Genomic DNA, 19,659 nt, shown 5'->3' with positions numbered 1-19,659 from the left:
AAGCAACATCAACCAATAGTTGTCGATTATATCAACATCAATTAACTTGGTAGAAAATACTTTTACCCGTGCTAATTTTAACATTATATCAATATCAAGAATATCGCATAGAGATCACATAATATCACTTATTTGAAGCATGCATATGTAATATATTTTAGTATGTGAGCAAGACAACTTGGTATAAGTGAAGTAGTGTGTGTGGTCACACAAGTCATCTCATCTAAATCATAATACATGTTATTTTTTTACTATCTTAAAACATTTAGTGATTACATAAATTTAATGATTAAATATAGACATACAAGGACCTTTTTGCATTCCTCATAAATAATCTATGCCACCAATTAGCATGTACAATCTGCTTCTTATGATAATTAAGCTTAGTATCAATTCGAATCTCAATCTGAAGTGGATAATGACTTAAGAAATTAACTTTTGGATTAGAGAGATGCATATATGACTCATGATTTTAAAAAAAAATAGGATAACCCACTCTCTATTGATCACTAGGTATCTAGGATTCTTGGATTGAAGAGTAACTTATGACTAATATTTTTGGATTCATTTTGAATCAATCAATTGGTTACAAGTATACAATCTAAACTTGCTTATATCCCATTTGGCAAATATAAAACAATGTGGGAGATCACAAATTAGAATCATCATACTTGATACATGAATAATATCAAAATAATCTCAAAACATATTAACCCAATATCATAAATTAAAGAATATCAATTTACTCTATGATAAAGTCATAAAATTATGATAAAGTCAAATCAGATCAGTTTCAAAGAATACCAATTTACTGTATGAAGATGATTTTATCTGAAAAAGTATAAAACACGAAAAACGTAGAATATCCCGAGACCTTTCCATAATGGTAAGGCTCGTTGAAAACGAACAAGTAACGAATTCAGAAATTAAATATTTATGGACTGCAGATGCAGAATCAGCTCCTGATTATGATAGTATTTTGATATTTAAGACATCGAAATCACAGAATATGGTAATGGAATGTAAAGGCAAAAAGTAGATATCGGAAAGAGGTTTCTAGAATGGTATTGCTCATTCTATTTGGACAAATATGCAATTTACAATGAATTTTAGAAGTGACAGCATATCAACTTGAATCGTATAATCAGATTACACAAAATGCAGATTTTGACATACTTATAAGCAGACTTTAGATTTACGCGAAAAAGAAAAATTGTAGATGATCAAAAGACCTTTACAACGAGTACAAGCTCAATAAATTCCGATGGACTAAAACATATACCAATATCAAACTAATCAATAATAACAAATATACAGAGAGACACAAACATATTAAGATTAAGCAAATATATGTTACTTAAACTAGATAGAGAACAATTTGCAATACCTACAACCGAAGTCATACCATGAATATGTAAATGTAGATGAAAGTAAATATAGATGAATTCACAAACTTACATATATAAGATCGAAAATATTAACCAATTAAAGTTGTAGAAAATTGATGGACAAATATCTTAAATCTATTAATTATGACGAACAACAAATTTAGTATTTTTTTTTTGGAGAAATACAAGATTAACATATAACTCAAACATAGACGTTTATTTAGTATAATATTATAAAATGTAAAAAATAGTGAAAGGAGGCGTACCTGAAAATCTTACATTCTTGTAAGTTCAAGATCCCTTGTTTCAAGAAAATTCTTTACCCAAAACAATGATAAAAACCTTTAACATCCAAAAGTATAACTCGCTCTTTGTACCAAAATAAGTGCTCGTCGATTATCCCATCTCAAATTTTCAAATCATGATCCTTTTGAATATGAGTACACGAATATACGAACAGAGTAGAAGAACAAGTCTAACAACATAGAAACAAAATAGAATAGCGAATCGTGCTGATAACGTGTTATGAAATAAAATAATATAAGAGACTAGAAGAGAGAAATGGAGAGAATATGGATCTTATTAATCTCATCACAAACAATTTACATGCACCTCTTTATATAGGATAATTGACATAGGTTACAAAAGTAGTGAAAAGCAAAAGGTTGGCAAGTTCAAAGGGTAAGAGTTAAAGAGTTAGGAATACAAGAAGTCATCCATATAATTGTTCATAACAAAATTTGAATTATTAATTAAAAAAGGTATATCCTATGTATGTGCAGCGTATTCACACAAAATGAGTTGTTCAGAGAACGTTAAGAAGGGAGATCAGGTGAGGTTGCTCGGTGAGGAAGTGTCCCATCGGTTTTAAATAATAGGCTTATAGGAAATGCAATAAGTATCCGCTGTCATAAATATAGAGGATGAGTTAGAATGCGGACTTAAAGATCACCCTTATCTTTTGAGAATTTTACTACTGCAGTTTCTAAATATCAAGTTTTATTTTCTTCCTCATAGAAAATGTCTTCCACATATCAAGAAAATGCTCCTCTTAATTTAAGTGCTATGTTCAATGACCTTGTAGAAGGCCTTATGTCGTTTCCTTTGAACATTCCTGGAACAGCGCATCACATAGATGTTTGTGTTGAAATATAGGTATAAGATCCATAAAGGGGCCTCCTCTAACACCTTAAGGTTTTAGAGGGAATGGTTCTCTACATGGTATCAGAGCTCTGGGTCTGCAGGAGGTCTCGGGTTCGAGCCCCTGCCACCCCCCAATATTCTCACAATTTAATAATGGACACGAAGGCAATTTATGCTCCAAGGATGGGCGCCCATGATCCTCTAACACCTTAAGGTTTTAGAGGGAATGGTTCTCTACAGTTTGAAGGTAAATACTAAAACCAATACAAGTGTGTGCGAGTGTAAGGGAAAACATATATACCCTTGTTCAATTATGATACATAATTTATATTATAGATGCCAATATTTTGTTTAGGTTTACAAAGAGGTGAAAAAAACAAAAGGAGATGTATTGAGAAAGAGGAAACTGTCGACAGATGAGACTTCCAGAGATGATTTGCTTGATCATTTAATACAGGACATGAATAGGGAACCTTTCTTAAGTGAAGATTTTGTTGTTCAACTTATGTTTGGTCTTTTATTTATAGCATTGTATTCAGTCTCCACCTCAATGGCATAAGCTTTCAAGTTGCTGGAAGAACACCCCTCGGTGCTTCAAGAATTAACTGTTAGTATTTAAATAAGCTCTACTACTTATATGCAACTATAACATCTTCTTGTTTTCAAATGTGAGAACTTTTCCTTACAGAATGAGCATGAGGCTATTCTCAGAAGTAGAGAGAACATAGAGTCTCTCCGCTAACATGGGATGAATACAAATCCATGATGTATACTCGTCAGGTGTCTTTATATACACAAAAGTCCATTCAATTGATTTCTCAGTTGAAAGATATTTCAAATTTTGTTGGAAAATTTTTAAGTCATAATGAAGTTCTAAGGTTGGGAAATATTGCCCGAGCGTTATTTCGAAGAGCACCAAAAGATATTCCTGTGAATGGTAAAGACTAAATATGTTAAAGTGATATGCAACTTCTTGGAAGAATCAATTTGAAAAGTTTGTAGTGTATTTCATTGTATCATGTAATCGAACCTGAGCATTTTAAACTATTGTAATTTGCAGGCTACACAATTCCAGAAGGATGGATCATACTGATTGCTATATCTGCTCTTCACTTGGATAATGACCAATTTAATAACGCACTAGAATTTAACCCAGGGCGCTGGAAGGTCAAAGATCTATTTATGATATGTATATAACAAAAAAGCTTTAATATATAGAAAGTTGTCACTTTGGCACTAATTATTTGGAACTGAACTGAAACAGGATATTCAAACAAGTGTGGTTGCAAAAAGTTTCATGCCCTTTGGTGTAGGCATAAAGCAATGTGCTGGTGTAGAGTATAGCAGGGTGGTGTTAGCTACATTTCTTCATGTTTTAATCACCAAATACAAGTGAGTTACATTCTTTCATCTCTTTCAAACCCTCAACCTCTTGTTACCGAGAGTGAGGGGTATCTAGTAGACTATACTTTTTTTAAAAAAAAATTACGGAATGCAGATCTTAATACTCGTGTAAATTTACGGAATGCAGATCTTAATACTCGTGTTAAGTTTTCCTGTAAACCTAGAACTTTTTTTCATGTAGTTTGTGGTTGTAAAAGTAAAAAGAAGTCCTCTTTACTTATCTATCATGAATGTTCAGAAGAGAAACATCTATAAGTATTGTCCAAAAGAATTGTAATAAGGACTATGTAACACAATATGCTAAGAATTAGAATGTAAACACTAATATGAAGAATGCAAGATTGACCAAAAAAAGACAATTATCTGATTTCAAAGAGAGGATTTAAACACTTCAAGAAACAAAAATTATTTTATATATTCCTTGTTTTGTCTTAATTAAGCATGCTTATATGCTGGAAATTAGAATAAAGATTCTATACAGTAAATCAGTAATACCTTATTTTGTTTTATTAGTGAGCTTCTCTAAGATCACCTGTTCTGCTTTCTCTATATAAACAAACACGATTTATATGATTTAGCAAAGAGATACAGAGATTTATTCTCTTTTACTTACCTCTGCTGCTCTGCATACAAACAAAAAAAAATCGAAATCAACCTGAAAAAGCCACCACAATTCTGAAATATATAGCTATGGAAACACTAGTCATCAGCTCACTTCCATATGCGTTGTCATTACTCATCATTCCTATATCCCTATCTTTTTTCTTGATTTCTCAAAAATTGAATGCTGGGGGCTCAAACTTAAATGTTCTGCCAGGATCAAGTGGATGGCCATTAGTTGGTGAAAGTATCAAGTTTGCTTTAGCAGGTCCTCAAGAATTTATCAGAGAAAGAACAAAAAAGTACTCTCCGGATGTATCTCAAACGTCACTACTAGGAGAAAAAATGGTTGTGTTCTGTGGAGCTCAAGGAAACAAGTTCTTCTTCACCAATGAAAGTAAACTACTTACTTCCTGGTGGCCACAGTCCATGAAAAAGGCCTTGCTTTTTCCTGAGTTTGTCGAGACTTCTTTAAGGGAGTTTCAGCTCTGAAGCGTAGTTTCATGCATGACATTCTCAAGCCAGAGGCTCTAAAACAATACATACCAGTCATGGATTCAATGGAACAGGAGCATGTCGATTCCGAATGGGCTGGTAGTGAAGTAGTAAAGGTGTTCCCGATGTCAAAAAAATTTACGTTTGATTTAGCGTGTAGACTGTTTATGAGTATTGTTGATACCGAGCATGTTACAAGATTAGCCAAGCATTTTACTCCTGTTACTTCTAGAATGTTCTCTGTCCCAATTGATTTGCCTGGTACTACTTATAATGGTGCTATTAAGGGAGGAACGTTAGTTCATAAGGAGCTTATGAAGATCATCACCGACAGGAAAAAGGAAATGATGGAGAATGAATCAGAAGCAACAGCTCGTGATTTATTGTCTCGAATGCTGCTGGTGACAGATGAAAAAGGGGAATGCATGAGTGAAATGGAGATTTCGAACAACATTATTGGTTTACTAGTTGCAAGCTATGAGACCACAAGCACTGATGTAACCTTGGTGTTGAAGTACCTTGCTGAGCTTCCACATATTATAATAAGGTGTACGAAGGTACATTTTTTAAATTGATATACATAATATGCTTCTGCTTATGTCCAATAAGCATTGTTGTGATTAATCAGCGTGTTTTTGCTGAAATAAACGTGCAGAACAAATGCAGATAGCGAAAACAAAAGCACCCGGAGAGCTGTTGACGTGGGAAGATGTTCAGAAGATTAAATACTCATGGAACGTGGCATGCAAATCTTTAAGGTTGGCACCACCTAGTCAAGGTGTATTCTGAGAGGCGGTCACTGATTTTACCTTTGCTGGTTTTACCATTCCTATGTCAGTTTTCTCAGAAAACTACAAAATACTCCATTACTGAAACAATATGTTACAGAAGCAAGCACAAGAATAACAACTAGGTACATTGTAATCTACCAGAGAATGAACTAAAGAGAGCTATCATAATAGTGTATAGAGAACTATTAACTAACTGACTAAAGACTACCGAGTGCATCTATATTTATACTATTGCTTGGTGGTGGTGGAGTGTAGAATCTGTTATAACTGCTTTGCTGATGTGTCATTGCTGATGTGACAGTTTGTAATAGACACGAGCTGAGCTGAGCTACTCCTCACACTTGTCTGTGTCAAGTGGTTGTGACTGAATATATTTAACATCCCCCCTCAAACTAGGCTCGCTTGTCATGCCTAGTTTGAACAAAAGATCATTAAATTGTGCAGATGGGAGAATCTTGGTACACACATCAGCCAACTGGGATTGAGATGGTATATAAGAAAGCTAGATTAAACCCTCAAGAACTTTGTTCATTGTGAAGTGAACATCGATTTCGATGTGTTTAGTTCGTTCATGTTGAACTGGGTTCTTGGAAATGTGGATTGAATTTTGATTATCACAGTGAAGTACCTGTTAGGGTTATACTAAAATATTCGTTTGAAGTATATAACAATTATTTGAGAATCTTGAATGCATGTTTTCACATTGTCTGTATATTATATATTGTAGACAATCTAGTATCAAATGGGATAGCAGAAGATTAGATTGTCAGACTCCTTATATAATATAATAAAGGGTTCACAGTTGAGGTGGTGTTAGACAAACCACTGGAATGGCTGAAGTATTATTTGGAAATAGTTTATCTTGACTATTGAATAATACTTATATACTTTGTGTATATTGAACGGGATCAAAATAGTAGAATAATTGTTTCTTTAATTCTGACAATAAAGAACTAAGATTCTATGATGTTATTAATGCTTAAGTTCTTAATCCGGATATAGTGATTGACACTTGTATTTAATGCACATGCCTTGACTCATAAATTAAGTAATTTATTTTAAATTACGAATTTATGTATTGGGCAATGACATTATATACAGAGTGGGATATTGACTATAAAAGGAAACCGTGTCCGAAAAATATATTCGGGTGATGATGTCCTCTTGAAAGCTCATAAAGATAATTATGCTTTAGTCCTGCAGGCAGATTTGTTCTTGCATAATTATAAGGTTGAGTGGATGATCAAGGATAAAAGATATTAATTAAATTAATTGTCAGAAATTAATTTAATTAATGGACATGCGATATCTTAAACATGGGGAATTTATAAGCAATTAATATGGGAGCCGAATTAAATAATTAATTTACGGAATTAGGAAAGGTAGTGCAAATATTAGTTCTTTAGTGGATAGAATTAATATTTAATGACATTGGGCCTGGCCCGGAATGTCATTAGAAGGCCTGACCTAATGATCCATGATCCCTGCTGTAGCCTATATATATTCTGTTAGGTCCAGATATGATTGTAGAAGGGGGGGGGTTGAATACAATCAGTACCAAATCGTCGCGGAAGTGAATCTGATTGAATATGATTTGTTAATCAGATTATAATTAATTAATATAACAATGTTTGAAGTCGTTATATAATTAATATGGTTCAGTTTTAATGTCCACTAAAGTTCGTAGAATAAATTCGACAGGGTATATTCTAGATTTAGTGATTAAAACAACCGGGTTATCAAAGCACAGAAAACTGTGGATATAACGAACAAGCAAGTTACTAACAACTTGAAAGCTTTACAAATGCTTTGAATACAAAGTGAATGAACACTTTCAAATGAAGAAACCAAGCCATATTTATAGGCAAGGCTTTGTACATGCAAGACAATCACTAGACAAGACAATTACAAGCTAGCAAAGACAATTACAAGAAGGGTAAGACAATCTAGGCTTGGGCAAGACAATAAGGGGCAAGGGAAGACAATCTCAGATTGTCTACCAAGCTTCAACCAAGTCAGTAAGACAATCAAAAGGGAAGGGAAGACAATTCCTTTGTCAGAAAGACAAACACTACAAACGGCAAGACAATGGAGGATTGTCTTGCACACCTTAAGCATTCGGCAAGACAAGACAAACAGATTGTCTTGCTGGAAGTGTGTCTCTCGGCAAGACAAGACAAACAGATTGTCTTGCAGACTTACACATGCCTTCGGCAAGACAATCTTCAAGGATTGTCTTGCACACCATTGAAATGAATCGGCAAGACAATTAGAGATTGTCTTGCTGATTCAATCAAGGCTAATGCAGACAATGAAGAATTGTCTTGGAAGCATGATGAATCCACTCGGCAAGACAATCCAGAATTGTCTTGCTGAGGTGATTTTTGTGATTAAATAAAGAAATAAAATGGTATATTAAAATAGAAAATTATTCACTTAATTAATTTAATCATATAAATTCATAAATTAAATTAATTCGAGAGTGAATTAATTTAATAAATAAATTACATAATTAATATAATTATTTGAGAAGTGAAATAATAGTCTATTAAAATATTTAATCACACAATCTTCAGTAGAACAACTTCCGGTCTTCTTTAAACTTGAATAATTTCTTCTTGATTTGTCGAACGAGCGAACTACCACTTCTGCTTGACTTCAAATATTTAATTTGGATAACTGATACATAGATGTACTGTCTGGTTCATCTGTATCTAGTTAAATCAAATATTCTTCGTCAAATAAACAATAAGAATTTGGTTAGTTCGTCGAGTCTTCGTCTTGTACGTACATCTTCATTAAATGGAATCTTCTGATGAAATAAAGTATAGAAACTTTATGTCTTCTGAATTCCTGGACGTGCCACAAAAGATTATTTGTGCACTGAGGCTTGAACATATTAATGAACTTCTTTCAGTGGCGTGCAGCAGCATCCTGAACTTATCTGACATATGATTTCCATAAATCATTTGACGTTCTTCGTACTGATTCCGATGACTTGCTATTTACTGAGCTTTCTTATCTGAGTTGAGTTGTACCTCTTTAAATACAAATAGGCTGAACATATGCCTTTCAATCTCCCCCTATTTGTTTGTTAACATAACATGCAAATTTCCTAGAGGATAACTCAACTAACAGATAAGACAAAGATTTAAACAATAGAATGTAAATAGCAAAAGTTTATGGCTTGCATTAAACATTAAACCATGATCACAAATAGATTACAAAAGGATGTTCCTTGAACATATCTAACAAATATCCTAATCAATCTATTCACTCAGAATGAGTGACTTCTCCTTCTTCAGCATCAGAATAGTGAATAATTGGAGTAGAAGGCTCATTCTGAGTAGGCTCTTCAGCTGCAGTGGATTCTCCACGCTTCTTTCTTTCACGAGCCAGAGCTAGCTGGTGAAGAACTTCCAGATCCACAGGGTCTTCACGGAAGTCAGATGGCTGAGATTTTGTTACACCCTTCATCCTCCGAAAGTATTGAGAAATGTTTCTTCGAGTGCAGTAGGATGAGATTACATCATCAGCATCAGACTTGGCTTTAGATGCGAAGCCCTTGGTCCTTAGTAAGGTGGATGCTAGAGCCAGACGTTTGGCAGGGTACTTTGGCAAAGCCTCTTCATTTAAATAGACAGTGCAGAGGATTTCCAAGTGAACAAACTTGACACAGTAAGGGTTCTTAACAACCTGAGGACTGTTGAAAACAGCACAATCCAACAGTTTGTCACGAAGAAGTTCATTCAAGTTTGAGCAACGCTTGACTTTGTTGCGAAGTACCCAGAGCTCAGATACGGAGAATGATTTGAGAAATTCGACAGATAGTCTGAATGAACCATTTCTCCGTGTGTAGACAATCAGCTCCCATTCTTCTAGCAGTCCCCTAACAGCAGTAGTTACATATTCCAGTTCTAAGGCAAAGGCATGCATAAACACATCCTCATCAGGGTTCACCTCTCGAAGGTCATATATCAGAGATAAGAACTTCTTATCATCGAAAGTTTCCCTTTGAGGTCCATTGAATATTCTCCTAGCAATGTCCCAGCCTTTTCCTTCTTTTCTTTTAATTTCAAGATTCTTCTGCTTGATCGCAGCATCATAGATTTTTTGCTTTTCAATCTTGATTTGTTCCTCTGTGATCAACTTGTCTTCCAGAAGTTTCTGATAATCACGAAGCTTACGCTTCCTGGCTTCATTTTCTGCTTTGAACTTCCTGACATTCTCCTCGTGTTCAGGATCAACAGGTTCTTCCTGAAACAAATAGCTTTCATCAAATTTACCTTCTTCTTCAGCCTGACGATAGGTAGCATCGAATACGTCATCATCATCCATGTCTTTGGGATAATCATCATAATTGTCAGTGTTGAAGACATTTTCAGATTGATGTAGTGGTTCTTTGCCTTTAGACCTTTTATAGCTTTTATCAGCTTCAGAAGTTTCTTTGCCACTTGCTCTTTCTCCACCCTTATCACTCCTGTCAGCATCATCCTTATTACTCCTATCACCAGCATTGCTGTGATCATCTTTGTCCTTATCTTCCTTATCCTTCTCCCCCTTAGTTGAGGGATCCTCTGGAGTGGACTGAGCTGTTGACGGATTAAGCTTTAAGTGATGAATAACTTGAGCCAGAGTTTGCTCCAAGTTTCCAAGCTTTGTCAGACAGAGCTCCTGAGATTGATCAAACTTGTCCATCCTAGAATGAATACCCTTGACATGAGCATCTAATTCCTGTTTGAGAGAAGAATATGAAGGATCAACAACTTTTTCCTGTAGAGTCACCAACTCTTCACTTCTGAATCTGGCATTCTCAGCATTCAACCTTGAAATCTCAGCTTTCATAGCAGCCAATTGTTCCTGTAACAGATCAGTGTTGGTGTGTGCACTCACCTCACGAACACTCAAAGATTTATCACTATCCTCTCGTGCATGTGTTTCGCTCGGTGTTTGCCTGATTTCACTCGTGTTTGTCACACCGTCACCAGTACCTGTATAGACAACCATAGTACCATAAGATGGAACTGTAGGTTGTGAAGGAACAAATTGTCCTTCAGATGCCTGTGAAGGCGGATGTACTTGCAGGTTGCCAAGTATAGCCTGATCCAAAAAGAAAGATTGATCAGAAAGTTTTTCATATGACATTTTTTGAATATCTGTGCTCTCTCTAAGTGAAGAATCAAAAGACAAAGGTTCAACTAGCGTGAGTGCTAGTTGCGTGCTTGACTCTTTACAGGATACCGCGGTCGGACGGCCAATTTCAATAAATGCATTCTGTGGAGAGAATGAATCTAGAGACTGTATATTTACCATGTCAGTGTCCAAATCCTTTTGGGAGGAAATGGATGCGGCTGCAGTTGTCTCCGGTTCTGCCACCCTTTGCTTCTTATGAGACAGAGCTGCGGGTTCTCTCAGAATTGCACTACCACTCCGTTTCCGGGCTACCTTTCGAACAACTGGTGTTTGAGTAGTGTCGGTTGATGTGTTTGACGAAGAATCAGTTGTTGAAACGAAAACGTCAGCTTGGTTATGAACCTGGGTGTTGACAGGTTCAATGCTGGGAGTCTGGAAATCAAATCCAATATCACAATCAAAATCTGCAATATCAATATTAAAGGTATCAGTGAGATTAGAAAGTACCTGAGCTACCTGTAAATCTGTCCTGAAGTCCTGTAGCTCTGGATTGATAGCAGAATCAGCAGGCAGAGGCTGAGAGGTGGATTGTGGTGGAGGAATGGTATGTGGATGTGTAGGTGAAGGTATTGGTTCAGATTGAGAGGGAAGAATGGAGGCTTGTTGGTCTGGGAAGAAGTTGTATTGTGGAGGAGATTGGTGTTGAGAATTGTATGATGATTGGTGAGGTGATTGTTGTGGAGAATTATAAGGAGGGTTGTAGGGAGAGTAATGTGAGGATTGGCTGGATGATTGATAATCTTGTAGAAGTTGAAGTGGTTGGAAGTTGTGAGGAGGAGATTGTTCCTGAGGTTGGTTATCTTGAAGTTCAGGTTGATCCGGTTGATATTGTTGTTGTTGTAGTGGCTGAGGAACTTGGACAGGTTGAAGGGGAACATTAAACTGTTCCAACATGTAAGGAGTCACAACAAGAGGCACATTCTCATGCTTCTTTTGATTAGCAAGTCTTGATTGAATCTTGGTGCAAGTTCTTAGAATGGGCACCACTGCAGAATCAACGTACATTGCTCTATCAGCATCATTCATCTTGTCACTTAAGAATAGCATTAAGAACCTTGGAAAGTGACACTCCACTTTGTCATTTTCATGAATGGATCTCTGAGAGACAGAACCCATTTTTCTGATAATCTCCTTTAGTAATATCTTCCCGAAGTTAATTCGACGATTGTAAGCCACGGAGAATCCAAAGATTTGTAGCATGGAAGATATATTGTGAAAATTCTGCCTCGTAGTTGGAGCAAATACCTTTGCCAAAGTATCGAAGAAGACATCCCATTCAGCCTTCAATTTGCTTTTAGACATTCTAGGGAGAAAAATCTGTCCCTGGTAGTGGATGTCTTGGAAGAATTGAGTTAACTCAGCACTGGTTGGTTCCACTTGAAAGTTATTCCTTGGAAACCCTAGAATTCTGTTCACATCATCAACAGTTATAACAATCCTTCGTCTATTTGGTAGATCACCAATCAACTTATAATTCTCGAGAGTTGTAGAGTTGACGGCATTAGAGTAGAAGTCGAAGAGTGGTTGCACTTGAATAGGAACATCAGCGGTTAGTGCAGTACTGACAAGACTTTGTTGAGTCAGAAAGCGAATCCATTTCTTGAAACGATCAGAACAATCCTCGTAGTTTAGGTTAGCACAATAATTGGTCTCAGCAATCTCAAATTCTCCGGCCATTTTTAGTAATTAAAAATTGAATTAAGCGAGAAATTTTCAAATAAAAGATTAATTTTCAATTATCTCGCAAAGTTCAATTAATAATTAAACTTGATTAATTAATTATTAATTCGAAATATTAGAATAATCTCGAATTAAAAGTTAATTAATTAAAATGGAGCTTAGTCAAATAATCCAACTCAGCCAAACACTCCCTTAAGTTCAAACACCACAAACTCACAAAATCAGCCAAACAGTCCCTAATTGAGAAAATCCCCAAATTAACCAAGAACCCTAACTCCAAATCCTTTCAAATCAGTTCGAAGGTCACACGAATAACACAGATTAATCGAACTCTAGTCAATCCACAGTACAAACTCAGTCGAAGAGCTTTAAAAATCGACTAAACTTCGGCGAAAATCTGACTAAAATCCGGCAGAGTTTCGTTTAAACAAGGACGAAATCGAGTAACCAGCAAGCGTGAAAGCTTGTAAAAACCAAACCCAGCAAGTTTTTGATGATAAAACTTGAAAAACAATGAACGGAAATCGTGTATAGGAGAGGGCAGATGGAGAAGATGAAGTAGGATCAGCAAGACAATCGAATTGTCTTGCACGATTGTCTTGTAGATATATATATACACGTACGCAGTAAGACAACGGGAGAGTAGTCTCGATAAGACAATTCAAAATTGTCTTGCCGAGACCAAGTATAACAGACAAAAGGCTGTGTCAGTAAGACAATCTGATTGTCTTACTGATACGACAACTGACTTAAGACAGACTCGGTAAGACAATGGGATTGTCTTGCCGAGTTGTTTGAAAATCGGTGAAAAACCGGTTCAGCAAGACAATCTAATTGTCTTGCCGAGCCTAATTGTAGACAAAACCATTGTCTTGCCGAAAATCAAATAAAAATAATAGGATTTTTGATTATATTAAAAGATAAAACATTTTGCAATTAAACTAAAAAAAAACTATAATAAAAACAATAGTATATAATACACGAATATTTTGTAAATTTCAACTTTAGTTAAATATAACTATTTACGACTTTAACTTTAATTCAATAAAATGAATTAACTTAAAATCAAATATTTATACTTAATTAATTTTGAAAAATACAAAATAATTACAAATAATTATCTAAATGCCTAGAGAATATTACAGGGGAGTGTATGAGCATTTAGAAAATCATTTACTAATTTACAGGCATGCATAATTAATTAGAATAATATCAGATAATATACAGAAAATCATATAAAATCTAATAAAATAGATATAATTATACAGAAAATTCACAAAAATATACAAAAACATATAATGCATATGAAAAATATATACAAGAGAACTATGTCATATTTAACATCCCTAACTCACAAACCAGCTTAGAGAAAGTGGATTCATCCAGTGGTTTCGTGAAGATGTCAGCAATTTGCTCAGTCGTGGGTACAAAATGTAACACCACTGTACCATTTATGACATGTTCTCGAATGAAATGATACCTGATATCAATGTGCTTGGTTCTTGAATGTTGAACCGGATTGTTGGAAATGGCTATGGCACTTGTATTATCACAAAATATAGGAATTTTGTTTACTACAACACCATAATCATTCAGTTGGTTCTTGATCCACAAGATCTGAGCACAGCAGCTACCAGCAGCTATATACTCAGCTTCAGCAGTAGAGGTAGACACAGAGTGCTGCTTCTTGCTATACCAGGAAACCAACCGACGTCCTAGAAATTGACAGCTTCCAGACGTACTCTTCCTATCAATCCTGCATCCTGCATAATCAGAATCTGTATAGCCGGTTAAGTCAAAACCAGTATTCTTAGGGTACCAAATACCTAAACCAGGTGTACCCTTAAGATATCTAAAGATTCTTTTGACGGCTATAAGATGTGATTCTTTAGGATCAGCTTGGAACCTAGCACACAAACATGTTGCAAACATGATATCTGGTCTACTTGCAGTAAGATAAAGTAGAGAGCCAATCATACCACGATAGCTTGTGATATCAACTTTCTTACCAGATTTATCCTGGTCAAGCTTTGTGGCAGTGGCCATGGGTGTCTTTGCCGGTGAAGAGTCTTCTAGATTGAACTTCCGAAGAAGATCTCTGACATACTTGGATTGGCAAATGAATATTCCATCTTCCTTTTGGCTTACTTGAAGACCAAGAAAGTAGGACAGCTCACCCATCATACTCATCTCATAGTTACTCTGCATCAACTTAGCAAATCTCTTGCACAAGTTATCGTTAGTAGAACCAAATATAATATCATCAACATATATTTGTACAAATATCATATCTTTATCATGCAATTTGTAAAAGAGAGTTTTGTCTATGACACCTCTAGTAAAGTTGTTTTCTATTAAAAACTCAGAGAGAGTGTCATACCATGTCCTTGGTGACTGCTTGAGTCCATAGACAGCTTTGAATAGGAAGTATACAAAATCAGCAAACTCTGGATTTTCAAAGCCAGGGGGCTGTTCCAGATATACTTCTTCTTCTAGCTTTCCATTCAGAAATGCACTTTTCACATCCATTTGATATACCTTGAAGTTGGAGTGTGCAGCAAATGCAAGAAATATTCTGATGGCTTCAAGACGAGCAACTGGAGCATAGGTTTCATCGTAATCAATTCCTTCTTCCTGAGAATAACCTTTTGCAACCAGTCTGGCTTTGTTTCTTACAACAATGCCATCACCATCTAACTTGTTACGGAAGACCCATCTAGCTCCAATGGTAGATTTTCCTTTTGGTCTTGGAACCAGGGCCCAGACTTCTTGTCTCTCAAATTGATTGAGTTCTTCTTGCATGGCAAGAACCCAATCAGGATCAGCAAGTGCTTCTTCTATTTTCTTTGGTTCTAGTTGAGATAGAAACCCAGAGAATAGACATTCATTTGTCGTAGCACTTCTAGTCCTTACACCAACATCAGGATCACCAATAATCAAATCAAAGGGATGATCTCTGCTCCAAATCCTTTCCCTTGGAAGTTGTGTCCTTGATGATTCAGCAGTATTATCATTAAGCTGAAATGTGTGACTAGTTGATCCATCAGCTCCCCCTGAGTTGTTGCCAGGTTGACTTGATGATCCACCACTGGCATCAGTGGAATCTCCAGCATTATTGCTATTTCCTCCACCATTGCCTGGATCATCATCATTGTTGTCATCTCCTGTTGCAACCTCAGGTGGAACATCATCATCTGAATCAGAATCTGGATAGTTGTCAAACTTCAGAGATTCAGATGAATCAGCAGATTGTATACTTGGAAGTTTAGTGTCATCAAATGTAACATTGACACTAACTTTCACTGACAGAGTATCAATTATAAAAACTCTATAAGCATTATTTGTATAACCAACAAAAATTGCTTCAGAAGCCTTTGGTTCAAACTTGTTCAAGTTCTCTTCACCATCCTTGAGAACAAAACACTTGGCTCCAAAGACATGAAGATGTTTAACATATGGTTTCTTGTCTTTATACAAATGAAATGGAGTTTTCATATGATCCTTGTTGATCAAAGTCCTATTCTGGGTATAACAAGCAGTGGCCACAGCTTCAGCCCAAAAGTACAGTGGAAGCTTTGATTCAGCAATCATAGTCCTTGCAGCTTCAATCAGTGTACGATTCTTTCTTTCGACGACTCCATTCTGCTGAGGAGTCCTTGGTGCTGAATACTGCCTTCTAATTCCCTTTTCAGAGTAAAAGTTGATTAGAGTTTGATTCTTAAACTCAGTTCCATTGTCTGATCTTACAGCTTTTACAGGAACACCTTTTTCCAACTCAACCAACTTGATATGATCAATTACTGTCAGGGGAGTTCATCCTTGGAAGAGAGGAAGTAAACCCAAGTAAATTTCGAGAAGTCATCCACAATGACTAAGGCATATCTTCCTCCATCAATAGATGCAACATTCACGGGGCCAAACAAATCCATATGCAACAAATGAAGTGGATCTGTAATGGTATTGATGGTTTTGCCTTTGTGAGATGCTCTCTTCGCTTTTCCTTTCTGACAAGCTTCACAAAGATCATCAGTTGAGAATTCCAGGGAAGGCAACCCTCTCACTAGATCTCTCTTGACTAGAGAGTTCATGGTTTTGAAGTTGAGGTGTGAGAGCTTCTTATGCCATAACCAACTATCTTCAGCAGACGCTTTGGCGTAGAAACAGTGAACTTCGTTTCCTGGTCCTGAGACAAATCAGCTACGAATATATTGCCTTTCCTTATGCCACATAGTGAAGGACGCTTATCCTTGATATGTTTGATGATACATATCTCCTTTTCAAAATGAACATAATAACCTTTGTCACAGAATTGACTGACACTCAGGAGATTATGTCGAAGTCCTTCAACTATTGCAATATCTTCTATGATGATCCTCCCAATTTTGTACTTGCCATATCCCACAGTACGACCTTTGCTATTATCAGCAAAACTGACTGTAGGGCCAGCTCCTTCTCTTATGTCCTCCAGCAGGGATTTGTTGCCAGTCATGTGCATTGACGCTCCACTGTCAAGCACCCAGGTAACACGAACAACTCCACTGGCACCCTGCAAAAGACAACTTGATTAGACAGTCTTTGGGACCCACACTTGATTGGGTCCGGCAGTCTTAAAGAACTGATTTCTATCAGGTAATACAACAGAGCCTCTTGGACTGATACTTGTTCAGATTTGACTGAACTTACTCCTTAACAACAGCCTTATAAACCTTGGTTTTAGGCTTTGGAACATAAGTCTCCTTTCTCTTGTGAGAAGGACTAGCAGTCTTGATCTAGCATGCTTGTTGTTTGTGTGTTGTCTAGGTGATGTGTTTTCATTTTTAGCATGCAATTTTAAAATAAGCAGACATCAAATTGAAAGCACAAGTCATACAATTATCAACACTACAAGATTTATGACATGCATCAAAAGCAGGAGCAACAGAAGTATCAGTCACAGTAGTAGGAACATCAATAGATTCTACTCTAACCTTATTATCAGATTTAACTCGAAAGTTCCCTTTGAGGTCCATTGAATATTCTCCTAAGCATGTCCCAGCCTTTTCCTTCTTTTCTTTAATTTCAAGATTCTTCTGCTTGATCGCAGCATCATAGATTTTTTGCTTTTCAATCTTGATTTGTTCCTCTGTGATCAATTGTCTTCCAGAAGTTTCTGATAATCACGAAGCTTACGCTTCTGGCTTCATTTTCTGCTTTGAACTTCCTGACATTCTCCTCGTGTTCAGGATCAACCAGGTTCTTCCTGAAACAAATAGCTTCATCAAATTTACTTCTTCTTCAGCCTGACGATAGGTAGCATCGAATACGTCATCATCATCCATTCTTTGGGATTAATCCATAATTGTCGTGTTGAAGACATTTTCAGATTGATGTCTGGTTCTTTGCCTTTAGACCTTTTATAGCTTTTATCAGCTTCAGAAGTTTCTTTGCCACTTGCTCTTTCTCTCACCCTTATCACTCCTGTCAGCATCCTTTTACTCCTATCACCAGCATGCTGTGCTGTGATCATCTTTGTCCTTATTTCCTTATCCTTCTCCCCCTTAGTTGGGGGATCCTCTGGAGTGGACTGAGCTGTTGACGGATTAAGCTTTAAGTGATGAATACTTGAGCCAGAGTTTGCTCCAAGTTTCCAAGCTTTGTCAGACAGAGCTCCTGAGATTGATCAAACTTGTCCATCCTAGATGAATACCCTTGACATGAGCATCTAATTCCTGTTTGAGAGAAGAATATGAAGGATCAACAACTTTTCCTGTAGAGTCACCCAACTCTTCACTTCTGACATCTGCATTCTCAGCATTCAACCTTGAAATCTCAGCTTTCATAGCAGCCAATTGTTCCTGTAACCATCAGTGTTGGTGTGTGCACTCACCTCACGAACACTCAAAGATTTATCACTATCCTCTCGTGCATGTGTTTCGCTCGGTGTTTGCCTGATTTCACTCGTGTTTGTCACACCGTCACCAGTTACCTGTATGACAACCATGTACCATAAGATGGAACTGTAGGTTGTGAAGGAACAAATTGTCCTTCAGATGCCTGTGAAGGCGGATGTACTTGCAGGTTGCCAAGTATAGCCTGATCCAAAAAGAAAGATTGATCAGAAGTTTTTTCATATGACATTTTTTGAATATCGTGCTCTCTCTAAGTGAAGAATCAAAAGACAAAGGTTCAACAGCGTGAGTGCTAGTTGCGTGCTTGACTCTTTACAGGATACCGCGGTCGGACGGCCAATTTCAATATAAATGCATTCTGTGGAGAGAATGAATCTAGAGACTGTATATTTACCATGTCAGTGTCCAAATCCTTTTGAGGAGGAAGGATGCGGCTGCAGTTGTCTCTCGGTTCTGCCCCCTTTGCTTCTTATGAGGACAGGCTGCGGGTTCTCTCAGAATTGCACACCACTCCGTTTCCGGGCTACCTTTCGAACAACTGGTGTTGAGTAGTGTCGGTGATGTGTTTGACGAAGAATCAGTTGTTGAAACGAAAACGTCAGCTTGGTTATGAACCTGGGTGTTGACAGGTTCAATGCTGGGAGTCTGGAAATCAAATCCCATATCACAATCAAATCTGCAATATCAATATTAAAGGTATCAGTGGAGATTAGAAAGTACCTGAGCTACCTGTAAATCTGTCCTGAAGTCCTGTAGCTCTGGATTGATCGAGAATCAGCAGGCAGAGGCTGAGAGGTGGATTGTGGTGGAGGGAATGGTATGTGGATGTGTAGGTGCGAAGGTATTGGTTCAGATTGAGAGGGAGAATGGAGGCTGTTGGTCTGGGAAGAATGTTGTATTGTGGAGAGATTTGTGTTGAGAATGTTGATGATTGGTGAGGTGATTGTGTGGAGAGAATTATAAGGGGGTTGTAGGGGAGTAATGTGAGGATTGGCTGGATGATTGATAATCTTGTAGAAGTTGAAGTGGTTGGAAGTTGTGAGGAGGAGATTGTTCCTGAGGTTGGTTATCTTGAAG

General features: G+C 36.8%; 2 protein-coding genes and 1 pseudogene across 2 annotated transcripts; all 3 read left to right on the top strand.

Moving 5' to 3' along the window:
- The first annotated feature begins 2,408 nt into the window (after positions 1–2,408).
- On the top strand, positions 2,409–3,927 carry LOC135151963 (beta-amyrin 16-alpha-hydroxylase CYP87D16-like; annotated as a pseudogene).
- Positions 3,928–4,625: 698 nt separating this feature from the next.
- Positions 4,626–5,027, top strand: LOC135151953 (beta-amyrin 6-beta-monooxygenase-like). Its single transcript, XM_064091178.1, has one exon. It carries the CDS (start codon positions 4,626–4,628, stop codon positions 5,025–5,027), a length of 402 nt encoding a protein of 133 aa, XP_063947248.1.
- A 59-nt stretch (positions 5,028–5,086) lies between these two features.
- On the top strand, positions 5,087–5,819 carry LOC108204074 (beta-amyrin 6-beta-monooxygenase-like). The gene is made up of 2 exons (XM_064091138.1): positions 5,087–5,587; positions 5,697–5,819. The coding sequence occupies exons 1-2, from the start codon at positions 5,087–5,089 to the stop codon at positions 5,817–5,819; spliced, it is 624 nt and encodes a 207-aa protein (XP_063947208.1).
- The last annotated feature ends 13,840 nt before the right edge of the window (positions 5,820–19,659 follow it).

This window comes from Daucus carota, chromosome 1, assembly GCF_001625215.2.
Source record: "Daucus carota subsp. sativus chromosome 1, DH1 v3.0, whole genome shotgun sequence".
NCBI lineage: Eukaryota > Viridiplantae > Streptophyta > Magnoliopsida > Apiales > Apiaceae > Daucus > Daucus carota.
Note: the sequence above shows the minus strand (reverse complement) of the source record. Positions and strands in the feature narration are given on the sequence as shown.

Coding starts and splice junctions, on each gene's coding strand:
- LOC135151953 (XM_064091178.1), top strand. CDS start 4,626: ATGGAAACACTAGTCATCAGCTCACTTCCATATGCGTTGTCATTACTC.
- LOC108204074 (XM_064091138.1), top strand. CDS start 5,087: ATGGATTCAATGGAACAGGAGCATGTCGATTCCGAATGGGCTGGTAGT. Junction 5,588..5,696: donor TTATAATAAGGTGTACGAAG/GTACATTTTTTA, acceptor GAACAAATGCAG/ATAGCGAAAACAAAAGCACC.